Consider the following 15,737-nt stretch of genomic DNA (forward strand, 5'->3'; position numbering starts at 1 on the left):
AATGGCTAGCCTATAATTTCCCTCCCAGGACTGTGAAACCATAAGGGCTGTTTCAGTTGTCCTGCCTGGAGGTGATATTCGAAGAAATGTAATGGCACATCAGAATAAGCCATTGGGGAGAATGACACCTATGGAGAGGTAGAAAATTTTGCAGTGTGGAAAACAATCTGTGGAAACCTGCAGTCATGTTTTTCTGCCTGTTTCTTTCACACATTTCAAGACCTATAACTGACTGCCAGCATTGTACAGAATTGCATGTCCCTTATTTACCCATAACAATAATAATACAGTCATACCTTGGAAGTTGAACGGAATCCGTTCTGGAAGTCCATTCGACTTCTAAAACGTTCAGAAACCAAAGCGCGGGTTCTGATTGGCTGCAGGAAGCTCAGAAGTCGCGGAAGCCCCATCGGACACTCAGCTTCCAAAAATAATTCTCAAACCGGAACAGTTCTGGGTTTGTGGCGTTCGGGAACCAAAATGTTCAAGAACTAAGCTGTTTCAAAACCAAGGTATGATTGTAATAAGTATTATTATTATTATTCCACTCCGGGCAGCTCCCAGCAGAATATTAAAAACACAATAAAACATCAAACATTAAAAACTTCCCTAAACAGGGCTTCCTTTAGGTGTATTCTAAAAGTCAAATTGTTGTTTATTTCCTTGACATCTGATGGGAGGCCATTCCACAGGGCGGGTGCCACTACCGAGAAGGCCCTCTGCCTAGTTCCCTGTAACACACCCTTTTGCACAATGCATATTCTCCATCATTTCTCTGTGCATCTTCCACTGACCTAAAGAAATGATAGCTGAATCCAACAAATGGACAACAGAAACCACCGTCATCAACAGCTGCTGGTCACAATGTCTATATTTCACTTCTGCTGTGGGAGGCAGTAAAACCTCTGAATACCAGTTGCTGGAAACCAGAGGAGAGGAGCTTGTGGGTTTTCCATAGGCATTTGGTTGGCTTCTATGAAATCAGGATGCCAAACTAGATGGTCCAATGGCCTGATCCTGCACTGGCACATGGGTTTTGCTTCCATTGCAATGTCCTCAAGTCCATCCGTGTGACTCTCCAGTCTGAGGCCAGGGAGAGATTTCACCTGCAAGATTTCAGCCTGCTTGCTTTTTCCAACAAAACTCGATGGCCTTAAATGTTGGTGCCCTTCATTCGCTAAATCAGACTGAGGCTAGCCAAGTAGGTTATCCTGCATTTGTTTTACGCTTCAGAAAATGTAAGCAGGGGAGAGAGATCAGCCCAGCTAGTCTGCTCTTTTATAAAAAGTCGGCAGAAAAATCCTTTTTTGTACACTTCAGATCAGCTGAAGCTGCACTTCAATATTGCACAAAACCAATTTTATGTCCCTGCACAAATACACATTTTCCAGGAACTGAGACTCCACAGAGGGAGAGAGCGTTTTCTCAAGTAATTACTTAAACATTGGTTTGCAAAAAGTAATAAAAAATGCAGGGTCGATGCACTGGTTTTATTTTATTTAAATGCTGAGTCATCTATAAAACTAAAGAAATTAAAATGTTCTATGCCAGTTAATTAACTTTCCTCCATTCTGCATCCTTTCAGACCCACAAATTATTAGAGATTAACAGTGTAATTTCTGAAGATTTGTGCAAGTGCATTTGACTGCTGCATGGGAGTATTTGTTACGTTCTGCAATATTATATGGTGAAGCTGACAGTACAGATCACCTTAGGAAGCACTTATGTGCCAACAAAATGATATTCATGAACGGGCCAGAAAATGGTTTATTATATGAACAGCTGAATGTAAATAATATATTGCAATGGTCTGAAACGTTTTGAGTTTCGTGGTGAATTCAGGTGCTTTGCTTGATCCAAGCTTCTCTGCCATCACTGAAGAGTGTGTCTTAGGATACATCATAGAAGCTCCCTCCTCCCATAATCTATCCCAAGAATGACTGGGATGGGGAGGAAGGGAGGAAGGGAGGAAGGAAGGAAGGACTCAGAATGACTTCTGAATGTTTCTCTACAAAGCAAGCATTTCACCAGAAATGATCCTCAAGGCTACCTCTTGAACTTGGCAGAGTAGCTACCTTCTTGAATAAATCTATTGATGGAAGGTAACCTGGATACAGTGGCACCTTGGTTCTCAAACTTAATCCATGTCAGAAGTCCATTCCAAAACCAAAGTGTTCCAAAACCAAGGCGTGCTTTCCCATAGAAAGTAATGCAAAATGGATTAATCCATTCCAGACTTTTAAAAACAACCCCTAAAACAGAAATTTAACATGAATTTTACCCTCTAACGAGACCATGGGTCCATAAAACGAAAACAATAATATACTGCAGTCACACCATCAATCAATCAATCAGTAGCTGAACTGGGTTCCACACAGTCACAAAAACAAAACGAAAAAGAGCCGCAAAAACAAAAACCAAAATAAATAGCAAAAACAGACAGACCTCAGCGTAACACTCAAAATGGAAGTGTGGCACTCAAAATGGAAGTGTGGCACTCAAAATGGAAGTGTGGCACTCAAATCGTCAGCGTAACACTCAAAACGGAACACGTTCGGCTTTCAAAAAAAGTTCACAAACTGGAACACTTACTTCTGGGTTTGCAGTGTTTGGGTTCCAAGTTGTTTAGCACCAAGGCATTTGAGAACCAACGTACCACTGTGATTTATTTCCATCAGATGAGTGTAGCCAGCGACATGGGATAGAAGGCACAATCTTCACTACCTAGTTGTTTGGTAAGCAGAGGGAAGCCTCTGGGCAGAAGTAGGTACAATGGCAGCAAAGTCGTGCTTCCCAGTGCTGTGCACACCATCAAACAGGTGAATTGGCCAGGTACAAAAGAGAACATGGCTTTTGCAACTTTAAGAGTGCCGATTTCAACAGGTATGGCTTATCACTGTTGTCTGGGTGGGTGGCAATGCTGTCATTGGGAGGGGTGCCTCTTCTGCTACTCCTTCCCTCACGTGCAGTGGCTGTTCTGAACATGCACAGAGTGTGCTTTCTTCCCCACCAGTGAACAACAGCAACAAGTAACGCCAGCAAATTCAGAATTGAGCACAGGTGCTCACTATATATGTGACTGGAAGCAAAACATACATGCTCAATAACCTGGAGCTTCCTTCCTTCCTTCCTTCCTTCCTTCCTTCCTTCCTTCCTTCCTTCCTTCCTTCCTTTGACTCAGTAGACTCCTGAAGAGTGTTAAGAGTGGTGCAGATTTTCAACATAATTTGTCAGCTGATGAAGAAGAAAAAGAAACTAGGAGTACAGTGGTACCTCGGGTGAAGTACTTAATTCGTTCCGGAGGTCCGTTCTTAACCTGAAACTGTTCTTAACCTGAAGCACCACTTTAGCTAATGGGGCCTCCTGCTGCTGCCGCGCCGCCAGAGCACGATTTCTGTTCTCATCCTGAAGCAAAGTTCTTAACCTGAAGCACTATTTCTGGGTTAGCGGAGTCTGTAACCTGAAGCGTATGTAACCTGAAGCGTATGTAACCCAAGGTACCACTGTAAATGTATCCAAGAAGGCTGTGGGGAAACAAACTAGCTACCAGGTAGGTTCTGCACGTAGCAAACATTTCCTACCCCCCGCTCCACAATTTCTTGAAAGGAAAATTTCCCCAAACCATCCACAAGTTATTGGCTTATTGGACAATACTGGATAGGCAGCTTGTTTTTAAAAGCTTTAGATCACTTTAAATAGCTTTGAAAGCTATTTTTGAAAACTTGTAGTGCATCTTATTTTAAAGAACAGGGAAATATTTAACAAAATAGGAACAAAGGTAGATTGGGGATAAATGGCAGGGATTGCAGTGAATTAGCATAGTCTTTTCTTGAACTTCCATTAATTTATATTACAAGTCCATTGATTAATATAAATTAAATATTTTGGTGGAAATACATAATACATACTGATTAGGAGTATGGGGGACTACCTTAATTCTGCCTTTAAAGGAAATTTTGCTCAGAAAAATACTCAGTTTTCTCAGCGCAAATTAAAACTACTAACAGTCATCATATAGACATGGCTATCTATGTATCACCTCCTGGCAAATAGAAGGGGAAGAAATGGTGGCAGTGAGAGATTCTACTTTCTTGGGCTCCATGATCAAGAGATGCCTGCTTCTTGGGAGATAAGCAATGACAAATCTAGACAGCATCTTAAAAAGTAGAGACATCACCTTGCCAACAAAGGTCCGTATAGTAAAAGCTATGGTTTTCCCAGTAGTGATGTATGGAAGTGAGAGCTGGACCATAAAGAAGGCTGATTGCCGAAGAATTGATGCTTTTGAATTATGGTGCTGAAGGAGACTCTTGAGAGTCCCATGGACTGCAAGAAGAGCAAACCTATCCATTTTGAAGGAAATCAGCCCTGAGTGCCCACTGGAAGGACAGATCGTGAAGCTGAGGCTCCAATACTTTGGCCACCTCTTGAGAAGAGAAGACTCCCTGGAAAAGACCCTGATGTTGGGAAAGATGGAGGGCACAAGGAGAAGGGGACGACAGAGGACGAGATGGTTGGATAGTGTCTTCGAAGCTACCAGCATGAGTTTGACCACACTGCAGGAGGCAGTGGAAGACAGAAGTGCTTGGCGTGTTCTGGTCCATGGGGTCATGAAGAGTTGGACACGACTAAACGACTAAACAACAACAACAACAACAACAACTATGTGTCATGTGTGTAAATGGCTGAATTCTGCATTATCCTGAGCATCCAATTACACATACCCTCCCCAGGGATCAGATGATATCCCCAAGCCTGTTTCCTATTTGGGGCACTTCTTCATAAGAACAATGTGCAGCTTTTGCAATGGAGCAGGAAATCATAGCCATCTGCAGCATTCTCCGTACTATTCATGTAATTTGTACACAATTGTTTAAAATACAATATGCATTTCTATTAATATTTTATAACTTTCACTGGTTTCCCCTTTTATAACAGGGCAGATAGATAGTCACAGCTGGGGAAAACTATGGGAGAAACATATGTTGAAAATGCTGTCTATAAGAATAAAATTATTATAAATTAATTTGGAGATGGTATTTAACACCAGTCAGGTTAAATCAAATAAACAAGGAAAATTCCGTGTTATGTTGGAGGGGATGCCAGGAATCAGGGACTTATGTTCACATGTGGTGGGGGTGTAAATATGTACAATTTTGGAGAGCATCATCTTGATTATTTGACTTTGGGATTGAAAGTATCTAGTGCCACTGCAGACGAAGGAAGTTAAGTAGCTATCTCCCACTGGCATGCAGGAGCAGTTGGGTACTGCCCTTGTTTGAAAATCACACCCAGTGAGATTCAAATATATTAAAATTCAGCATTCAATGAGTTGAAATGTGACTTCATTAACACATACTGTGAAAAGTTATTGGCAAAATGAAACCGATGAGCCTAGGTGGTTCCCTTAGTACCCCAAGATGAATGAACTGCTTGAGCTTTCCAAGATGTGTGTGTGTGTGTGTGTGTGTGTGTGTGTGTGTGTGTATTCACCCTTGGGTAAAAAAGGAAGTCTTTAAAAAAATCAGCTTGGAAGATAGGAGACCACAACTACAGCTCTCATTTAATGTAGTTATTGCTCTCCATATTACGTTTAGCCTACCAGTGTATTAGCAGAGTCCCCTGCAATTGTGTAATGGCAATGTTTGAGAGACCTTGCTTAAAATAGAGCCCACAGTTCTTTTTCTGTCTCGGAAAAGTAAACGGTCAATGCACTGTGCAACTTCAAAGAGTTATTTTGATCTCCTTTGAAGTTTCCCCAATTCACTTTTGTTAAATAAACTTAACACAAACTCCTAAATTTGGGCTCTTGCAGGAATTTTCCTTCCCCTTGGCAGCAGCCTACCATAGATGATTATGTTGATTCTGAAACTAGGAGACTTGCATAAATATGCCCTGTAGGGGAGCGAGTTCTTGATGAAATCGTGGATGTTCCAGCCGTCATTTTCAAATATGAAAACAGAATACTAGAATATCACTACCAGCAAGTTATGTTTCAAATCAATATGTGACAGGTCATATCGACACCATATATTTGAAGCTCTCTTATACTACTTTAGCAGTCATGGGAAATCGGGGAACTGTAATGTGTTAAGGGTGTTGATCCAGCACCCTTAGCAAACGCAGGACTTTCCAAGGCTGTTCAGGTGTTACAAGAGTGCTTTAAGAATACTCCAGGCAACAATAACAGACCCTCCACGTGTCCCTATTTTCTAGGGACGTCCCAGATTTATACAAGCCGTCCCAGTTTCTGAATTGACCCCAGAATGTCTCGCTTTCCCTTAGGACATCCCTATTTTCATTGGAGAAACGTTGGAGTGTATGGAGTTATATGACCCCTGAGCCAAGGAGATAAGTAATTATACAATCTTTAGAAGACATCTGAAGGCAGCCCTGTGTAAGGAGCTTTTTTGTGTTTATTTTAATGTTTAATGTTTAATTCTGTTTTTATATATGTTGCAAGTCACCAGAGTGGCTGGGGCAACCCAGTCAGATGAGCAGAATAATAATAATAATAATAATAATAATAATAATAATAATAATAATAATAATAATAATTGGTGTCCCTATTTTCACCAGAGAAATGTTGGAGGGTATGACAGGTTTCTTCACATCAGCATGCTCTTCACCTCTCTCTCCATTCTCTCCCATGCTCTCTCCTTTTCAGACTGTTCTTTCAGGACGTTCTCCTCTTCTCTGAGTCCCTCGGGACCATTATTCTCACCAATATCCTGTAATGACTTGGGTCTCTCCCACAGACGCAAGACAACTCCGGCAGTCAATTATTTCAGATTTATTGCTCAAACAAACAAATCACGATGGGGCTCAGCTACTCAGCGTTCTCCCTGATGAAGCAGTTGCTGGGACTGAGCTATGCCCCCTTTTCCCCTGACAGGAAAACACCCACTGTTGTTTCCTTTCCTTTTTGCGCCTCTCGCAAAGTCTCGAGAGCCTATGAGTTTTGGGAGAGGCTATTGCCAGTCTTCCTGTGTCTGATTCACTGCTGGAGTTGACAGGCTGCATATTCTTACTCGGACTTTCCCCTCCCTGATCTCTGTGCTCAGAGATCAAGTTATGGCTGCAGCCTCCTCCCTGCATTCCATCCTTATCTGTTCCCTCTATCTGCCAGCATTCCCATTTCCTGTCAGGGAAGGTCCATCGCTGACATATCCCTTCCCTAGCCCCAGGGTTTTTTCCAGCCACAATTCCCTGGAACTCAGTTCCTGTTATAATTCCTGCTCCATGATTGCAGTCATAGGATTGTTGTCTTTCACATGACGGTGTATGTTTTGACTCCACAGAGTGGGAAGTGACTGAGACAGGATGTTTGTGTTACTGTGTTCCGTGAAGGGGGACTATTGTCCTTTGTTCTTTTTCTCTTTGCTGTCTGATGCTTGAGAGCGAGGGAGCCATGTTGCAGTGCTCTGTGTTTGTTTATATGCAAATAAAGTAGATTAGCCAAAATGCTGAGTTGCTGAGGTCTGTCATGTGCATGATGCGCAAACTCTTCGGATCCCTAAGTGTGCCGGTGTTGGCTGGCATTGGTTGCTGTGATGTTCAGGCTGAATAAAGCTTATGAAGCTCCCGAACGATCGACCAGGAGGGAGAGAACATGCCAGTCGGGCATGTGGCTCTGCCAGGGTCCTGAACTCCCGACAGTTCTGACCCTTCTCGGTTGGGTGCCATTGGCATGAAAAGAGAAGAGGGGGTGGTTCATGGTGAGCTCCAGAACCTCTTTTCCTAGAAAAAAATAGCACTGCCTAGGTCCTGTGCTTCTCTAAGCCTGTTACCTCTTCAGCCTCCACATTTTCTCAGCCCCTGCTACTCTTAACTAATTCCTTTAGTCAAGGATGGCTAACCTGTGATCCTTTAAATGCTGTGGGACTACAGCTTCCATCATGTCTGACAATTGGACATGCTGCTGGGGGGGGGGGAGGGGTTGGAGGGCCATAGCTTTCACACCCCTGATGTAAATGAAGAATAACCTTCATTCTGAATACATTTCAGAATCCATGTTACAGAGGCAGGAAGAGGAAGTAAATTATACAGAAACTGGAGAGCTGACCTTTTTAATGACTGTTCTGTATTTTCCTTCTTCTAACATAATGTCTCCTCACTGAGAGAAATGTCTTTCAATCTACGGGCACTGCACGGTTCGGAAAACTACACAAATATCAGATTTCTATTGCTAATTTTGTGAAATGCTGGAAACTGTTGTTGGAGAAGCAGTGTGAAGGGTGACAAATTACAGCACATATAAGCGGTGAATTTCTTTCTCTGCATTTAATAATGTTGACATTAAACTAGACATTCTACTGTCCTTTAAACAATGGTAGCCAAAATCAATAAAATGTCATGTTCACCTTAGTTTTGATTATTATGTTAATATATGTGGTAGTTGACAAAAGCATGCTATTTTTGCAACCTTAAAATGTTGTGCTAGCTTGTGGCTGGATTTGTACCTCTTCTTTACAACCCATTTAGCATATCCCACCACCTCTCACTTCTGTGCCTAAAGCAAAGTTTGAAAACAAACTAAAGCCTCATGCTCAAATATTTCTTTAGTAGCGCACACGCTAACAAACAGAATATCTAGTGACCAAAGAAAATGAAATCCACGTTCATTTGGGGAATGAGGTGGCTTACTAGGCATAGAAAGAGGATATCAGGGATATATGAAGTTTTTTTTCATTATTTCCAGGGCCTTTAAAAACCCAGCTAGAGTGGGGAGAAAGCATACATACACTGAAGCAGACAGACCTATTGAATCAAATTAAAAAACACAGCATTCCCGCTTAACCAGATATTGGATTGGGTTCAGAGCTTATCAGCCTATTGACAAATTGGACATTTAGCTGCCCAGTGGGGAGATGCTAAGCAACTGAGCCCCAGCCATCCTCACCGTTCCTGATCAATGTACTTTTTCTCCTCTGTCCATCACTTGTGCCGTGATGCAAAATTAAAAGGGAATGAAGGAGTAGGGGAGCAAAACTGGACACTTGGACAGAAGAGGACTGATGGGACCAGAGGAATAATGGGACTAATGTGTGAGCAGCTTAAAGCTTAACCCATAACAAACTACAGCTCCCAGGATTTTGAAGGGGAGGTGATTTAAGTTTATGGTGTGCAGATAGCTCAAATAGAGAAAAGATTTTTTCAAGCCCTCTGTTGGAAACAATATCTGATGAATGGCTAATTATTAGCCAGACTTAGCTTTCATTTACACAAGATCAATTTTTATTGAAGTTAGAAGGAACTGCCATAGGCAGCATTTAGCTTAATAAACAGGTCAGTTTTCAGGGTCAACAGCTGCTCTAACATCTTCCAGCTCCTTATAATCTCATTGCCACCTCACCCTGCCCTGTCTCCATCCTGACCAAAAGCAGTTGGAACAGCCCCTCTCAGGTTTTTCCTTGCTTTGTATTTGCACAGTTTACAAGGTACAGTGGTACCTCAGGTTACATACACTTCAGGTTACATACACTTCAGGTTACAGACTCTGCTAACCCAGAAATAGTACCTTGGGTTAAGAACTTTGCTTCAGGGTGAGAACAGAAATCACGCGGCGGCGCGGCGGCAGTGGAAGGCCCCATTAGCTAAAGTGGTGCTTCAGGTTAAGAACAGTTTCAGGGGTTAAGAACGGACCTCCGGAATGAATTAAGTACGTAACCAGAGGTACCACTGTACTTGCATTTTCTCCCCTTTGTTTTAACAAACCTGTATTTGGGATGTGGAGAACGTAATTCATTTTTTTCTAGAAAGCGATCTCCCTGAGGACCACCCAGACTACCTCCTTATGTGCACATCATCATGCGCCCCTGCCTGGCACATGAGTGTTTGCCTGGTGGCAGCGGGGATAGGAAACTTCACCCTCCGCATGTCCTACCCCTGCCTGGCGCACCAGCACTCTCCAATTGGTGGTGGGGAAATGGTGGCCCCTGCCCACATATATTGAGGGCTCCTTCTGCCCCCCACAGTTGGCACCTCTGGCTCCCACACTTATTTTAGGAAGCCACAACTGTTTGAAATGGTATCATATCACAGTGCTTTAAATATATAGTGTGAATGTGGCCTATATCTGGTCTTAGAAGCTTACAAAAAGCTTGGCCTATTACTCAACATCCAAAACACCAAAGTCCTGCACCAACAAGCACAAAACAACCCATCTGCAGCGCCACAAATCCAACTCAATGGTGCAGTGTTGGAAAGTGTCAATCACTTCTCCTACCTGGGCAGTTTCTTTCCACAAGGGCCATCATTGAAACCGAAATCCAGCATTGCCTGAGCTCTGCAAGTGCAGCTTTCTCCTGCTTGATGTGCAGAGTGTTTGAGGACTGGGACATTCACAGGGAAACCAAAATGACTGTTTACAAAACTATTGTATCACCAACCTTACTGTATGCTTGTGAAACATGGACCATTTATCAACATCATCTCCAGCTCCTCAGAAGATTCCATCAACAGAGTCTCCTATTCTGGGCTTCTGGAGCACTGTGGTTTACACAAGCATAATAGAGTTGGCCAGGATGCCAGAAGGGATACAATTTATGAGCTTTCTCCATTAACTGCACAGCAGGGGGTGTTCAGTCAACAGTGCAAAGGCTGAGCTGAAGCATTCCCTGCTGGTTACCTGCTTTCAGCAATAGGGGTCGCTGTTTGGTAGTACCCAATTGGTTAGCTGTCAGATTCTAGAGCTCCCTATTGGTGGCTCTTAGGTAATTCACAAAATACAGAATCCATTCATAAAACACAGTGCTCATTCATAAAGCAGTAACACAAATCTCCATTGCTACATATTGGGTGTATATTTCAGTGGTTGAATGTACAACTTTATGGCCATGCAGTAGTGTAGTGCTTATGTGACTATGAATAAAAGGTGGCTGGGCTCATTGTCTCAAGGTCTGGTGTGTGTGTGGGGGTGCCAAAACTGATTTCCAATAAGTGCCCCCCTTTATTTCCATAACAAGTCCTTGAGTCTGTACTCTGAATGGTGACACCGGGGACTTAGAAGGTGCAGGGCTTGACAGTCCAACCCTTGCACAGTCTCATCAGGGCTGACCTTAAGGCAATTGGAGCAACTGGGCCAAATTGTTCCCTGTGGGCCACTCCCAAAAATCCTCACACACCAGGGCAATCTAGATGGATTTTATTTATATCTATAAGATTTTGCAGACTTTGGCTGTGAACTGGGGACCTACCAAACAAATAAACAAACAAACAAACATGAAGTTGCACCCCACTGCTTCAAATTGGGCCCCACTGGCTAGCCCTGAGTCTAATAGTTGCTGGGCCTGAGTTGCTCAGCCCTCGCATGAAGTCTTGGGTTTACAATTTTGGGAGAGGGGAGACTGCGGCACTGGGGAGCTGGCAGGCTGGCGAGGCCCCCTAGATTTAGAGGCCCAAGTTGTCCTGCCCTCACATGAATATTGGGTTTGCAATTTTGGGAGAGGGAAGATTGCAGCACTGGGGAGAGGGTAGGCTGGCGAGGCCCCCTAGATTTAGAGGCCCTAGGCTTCAGCCTACTTAGCCTATACATAAATCTGGCACTGCCAGTAAGCAACAGTGATCCACCTGCCAGGAAGCTGATATAGCAATACCCCCCCCTCCAGCAAGCCACTTCTGGCTATTATTTGCAAGAAGGTTTTGCTCCAGTCAGCAATGAACCTGAAGTCATCCTGATTTACCTGCTCTGCATTTATTTGTATTCCTGTTGATTGTTTGTTCATTCCACACCTTTCGCCCCATGACTTTTCTAACTGCAAAAGAAACCATTTTTCAAATGTAGATTTGTTGTGCTAGGGTAGCAGAGATTTAGTCTACTTTAATTGTGCAAATCTAAACTTCCAGGTATGCTCACAAATCCCTTCTGGAACAAACTGACAGTCTGGAGACACCCAAAGACCCAGCAAACTAATGATCACTTTTGAAGGAGCCAGCAGGTGCATCAACTACCTGCAGAGAGAATGCAACAGGGACAGAAAAAGAAAAGAAACACCACAAAATGGGACCATCTCTTTGTTAAACTCTTCAGTTTGCCTAATGAAATCCTGACACTGCAGCATTTTCAAAGCTCCACTCTGGGCAACATTCCGAACCATTTTCCAGATTGGCTGACCCACTGCTTGGAGAGTAATTTATTTATTGAATTTATATTCCACCCTTCCTCCTGAAGAGCAGGCTGGGGAGCTGCATCTGATGGATTACTTAGTTGCCCACTGGGAAGATATATATAACAGACTCTGGCATATGTAGCAGGAGGAAAGAAACTGTATTTTCCTAAAGCTCTTCTCTTAACGTGGTGAAAGAAATATGCACAGTTCTTGCTACACATTCCTGGTATGGCAAGTTATTCAATTGCAGCCATTTCCCAGGTTTCCCCAGGTGAGACTACAGGCAACTGAGAGAAGCAGCTGTGGAGTTGGGGGACTTGCAATTTATGGAGCTGGTTCAATATTAGCATGATTAACCAGATAAGGGACTGCAGATATATGTATTAAAAGGGGGAGGGGAGCTATGCTGAACATAGGAGATCTTGAGTTCTAGGGGACAAAGCATTTGTTGGAGGAGACCCCCACCCCACCCCACTCACAGTGTTCCTAAAAACACACCTTCACTTTGGTACATCTTGACTTTGACACATACAAGTGAGTAGAGTATCTGTCATTCATGCCTGTTGTTGTTGTTTAGTCGTTTAGTTGTGTCTGACTCTTCGCGACCCCATGGACCAGAGCACACCAGGCACTCCTGTCTTCCACTGCCTCCCACAGTTTGGTCAAACTCATGTTGGTAGCTTTGAGAACACTGTTCAACCATCTTGTCCTCTGTTGTCCCCTTCTCCTTGTGCCCTCCATCTTTCCCAACATCAGGGAATTTTCCAGGTAGTCTTCTCTTCTCATGAGGTGGCTAAAGTATTTGTGCCTAGAGGGGCAGAATAAAAGGCTTTGGGATGGCATTGCCCTTAGTCAAAACTTGCCCACTATACCTGAAAATGGCCAATTCAGCCTCAATAAACGAGTGCTCTGAAATATCCAACCCCCCCCCATCATAATGAAGGCAATTTTGCTAGTTATAAAGATAAAACACATCTACAAGTTTTGCTTGTAATAGGACATGCTGTTTTCTGTGGGCTGGCTGTGATTATGAAACAAAATGGGGAAAAAATAATAATAATGTGAAATCCATCACCTCTTTAAAATGGGCAATTTAACAAAAGCCTTATTAACAACAAAAATTGAAGTTCTAAAGAAGCTGTTCTTGGTGAAACTGTAACTCTTGGGGTGGGGAGAGGGGAGGGAAAAAAAAAAAAACAGTGCTGGCAATTAAAATTCAAGTCCAATCTGCAAGTGTTATCAAATTAGAAAGACAGGAATTAATTAAGTTCTAGGAATGAGAATCCAGCATTTTTAATGATAAGCTAGGAAAGAATTTGCTTAATCAAATGCCACACTGACATTGGTTTTATTGATCCTTTTGCATGGCTGCCTTATTGAACCTCAGTTTTAAGGAGAGAAATTGGAGGATCAAAACAGCTGAAGTGTTGCTGAAGGAATGATCTGCATACCGGTGGGTGTCAAATTCCGGTGACATTTAGGTTTTCAGCATTGCAAAATCCATTTTTTTGATTTTTCTCAAAAGCTGCTGGCTATCCTTGTTCTCTTTTCAATGTTGTCAGCTCTCTTCAACAGACACTTTGCACTTTTCCCTTACTTGGTAGCTTGATAAAAAGGCATTCGTTTTTCTTCCTTAATGGCATTGTTCTCGTTTTTCTCCCCTCTTCTTCATTTTATTCCCTGGATGATGTCTGTACAACTTGCAACCCACTGAGTTAAGCAGAACCAACCCAACGTGGATTTTGGTTTGCCAAAGAGGTGACTGCCATTGTGTTTTGTAGTACAGTGGTACCTTGGGTTAAGAACTTAATTTGTTCTGGAGGTCCATTCTTAACCTGAAACTGTTCTTAACCTGAAGCACCACTTTAGCTAATGGGGCCTCCCACTGCTGCCGTGCCACTGGAGCACAATTTCTGTTCTCATCCTGAACCAAAGCTCTTAAGCTGAGGTACTATTTCTGGGTTAGCGGAGTCTGTAACCTGAAGCGTCTGTAACCTGAGGTACCACTGTACTGGGCAGGCATCAAACTGGAGGCAGCTAGTGAACCTTTCTTTTGTTATAAAGTGTCAAGTATGCATTTAATAAGCCTACATTCTACCTAAAGGGCAAACGGAGACTTATATGTGGGAATTAAAGCCTGTTCTTCTTATATTCAGCATCAGAACTGTGATGGCCCCATTCAGATGTTTATTGCATCAACAAGAACATTTGTGCAAGAGGGAAAAAAGACATTTGCCCCCTCTCCTTGCAACAATAAATGTGAAATCCTTGTTTGGGTCTCACATTTTTCAACTAGTCCTCACTACTGGGACTGGCATTTGGGAATGGCAGTCTAGCATGGAGTCAGGATAGGTGGGGAAGATAGGGAGAGGAAATGGGAGGTATACTAAACAGGAGGCATTAGTGAGTCAAGGATCTGCTGGTCCAGTATCCCCAGCAGGACATGCTGGACCACAAAGTCATCTTCTTAGCCCCCTCACTTGTAAAGCTTAGATCCTTTCCATACTTATCTAGATCTTATTCCTGGTTCCTTATCTTCTCCTTCTTGGTTATTTTTTTCAAATACAGAGAAAAGGCTGCTATCAAGTGGAGAAAGGAAATGTGGTTGTATGAATCAGTCCCAAAGTCACACATAAAGCTGATTATTTGATGGGTACAGGGTTATGAATGTATATCTATTGGCCTCAACTTGATGGGTTACAAACTGGCAAACCAATCTAAAACTTTTCCCTAAATAGTAAAAGTGAATATATCCCCCAAATAAAAATATTCATCACCTGTTATGGAGATCCATCTTGACAGGGCTGAGATGCAGTCTGACTGTTAACTGTTTCTGGCTTTACCAAGACTTAAAGCATATCCTCTTTGTGACATCGCACGTGACATCAGAATGACATGTTTGCATTCAAACTAGACTATCTCCATGCCAACAGCAATGGCCAGTAAACCTCTGCAACCAAGTAACCTTCAGCCTGATTACCCAGTTGTTTCTAGCTAGACTATTGGATGTTTATTTTTTGCTCTCATAATCAAAGCCTGAAGAAGAGCTGTGTATGATCTGAAAACCTTCTTCCACTGTTAAAGAAAACTAATTGTCAGAGACTGGGCAGAGGAGGAACGGTGGAGACCCCCTCCCCATTCTGACCCTTCCAGAGAGGAGGAAGAGGAATAATAATAATAATAATAATAATAATAATAATAATAATAATTTATTATTTATACCCCGCCCATCTGGCTGGGCCTCCCCAGCCACTCTGGGCGGCTTCCATAAAAACCAGAAATACAATAAAATATCACACGTTAAAAACTTCCCTGAACAGGGCTGCCTTAAGATGTCTTCTGAATGTCAGGTAGTTGTTTATCGCTTTGACATCTGCTGGAAGGGCGTTCCACAGGGCGGGCGCCACTACCGAGAAGGCCCTCTGCCTGGTTCCCTGTAGCTTTGCTTCTCGCAATGAGGGAACCGCCAGAAGGCCCTCGGCGTTGGACCTCAGCGTCCGGGCAGAATGATGGGGGTGGAGACGCTCCTTCAGGTATACTGGATCGAGGCCGTTTAGGGCTTTAAAGGTCAGCACCAACACTTTGAATTGTGCTCGGAAACGTACTGGGAGCCAATGTAGGTCTTTC

General features: G+C 43.0%; 1 protein-coding gene across 3 annotated transcripts in view; it reads right to left on the reverse strand.

Annotated features, from left to right (window-relative positions):
- CDH10 (cadherin 10) overlaps positions 1 to 14,982 on the reverse strand; it is a 189,022-nt gene extending 174,040 nt beyond the window's left edge. The window contains exon 1 of one of the 3 annotated variants that reach the window (XM_083623839.1): positions 14,888 to 14,982. Coding sequence is in view for 1 of the 3 variants with exons in the window: in XM_083623850.1 (XP_083479976.1) it covers positions 14,888 to 14,904 (17 nt within the window). In the remaining 2 variants the exon portion in view is untranslated. The remainder of the gene's footprint in view (positions 1 to 14,887) is intronic. The other 2 variants (XM_083623850.1, XM_083623840.1) reach the window with 2 other exon arrangements.
- Between the last annotated feature and the right edge of the window lie 755 nt (positions 14,983 to 15,737).

The sequence above is a fragment of the Podarcis filfolensis genome (genome assembly GCF_964270895.1).
Source record: "Podarcis filfolensis genome assembly, chromosome: 7".
Taxonomy (NCBI): domain Eukaryota; kingdom Metazoa; phylum Chordata; class Lepidosauria; order Squamata; family Lacertidae; genus Podarcis; species Podarcis filfolensis.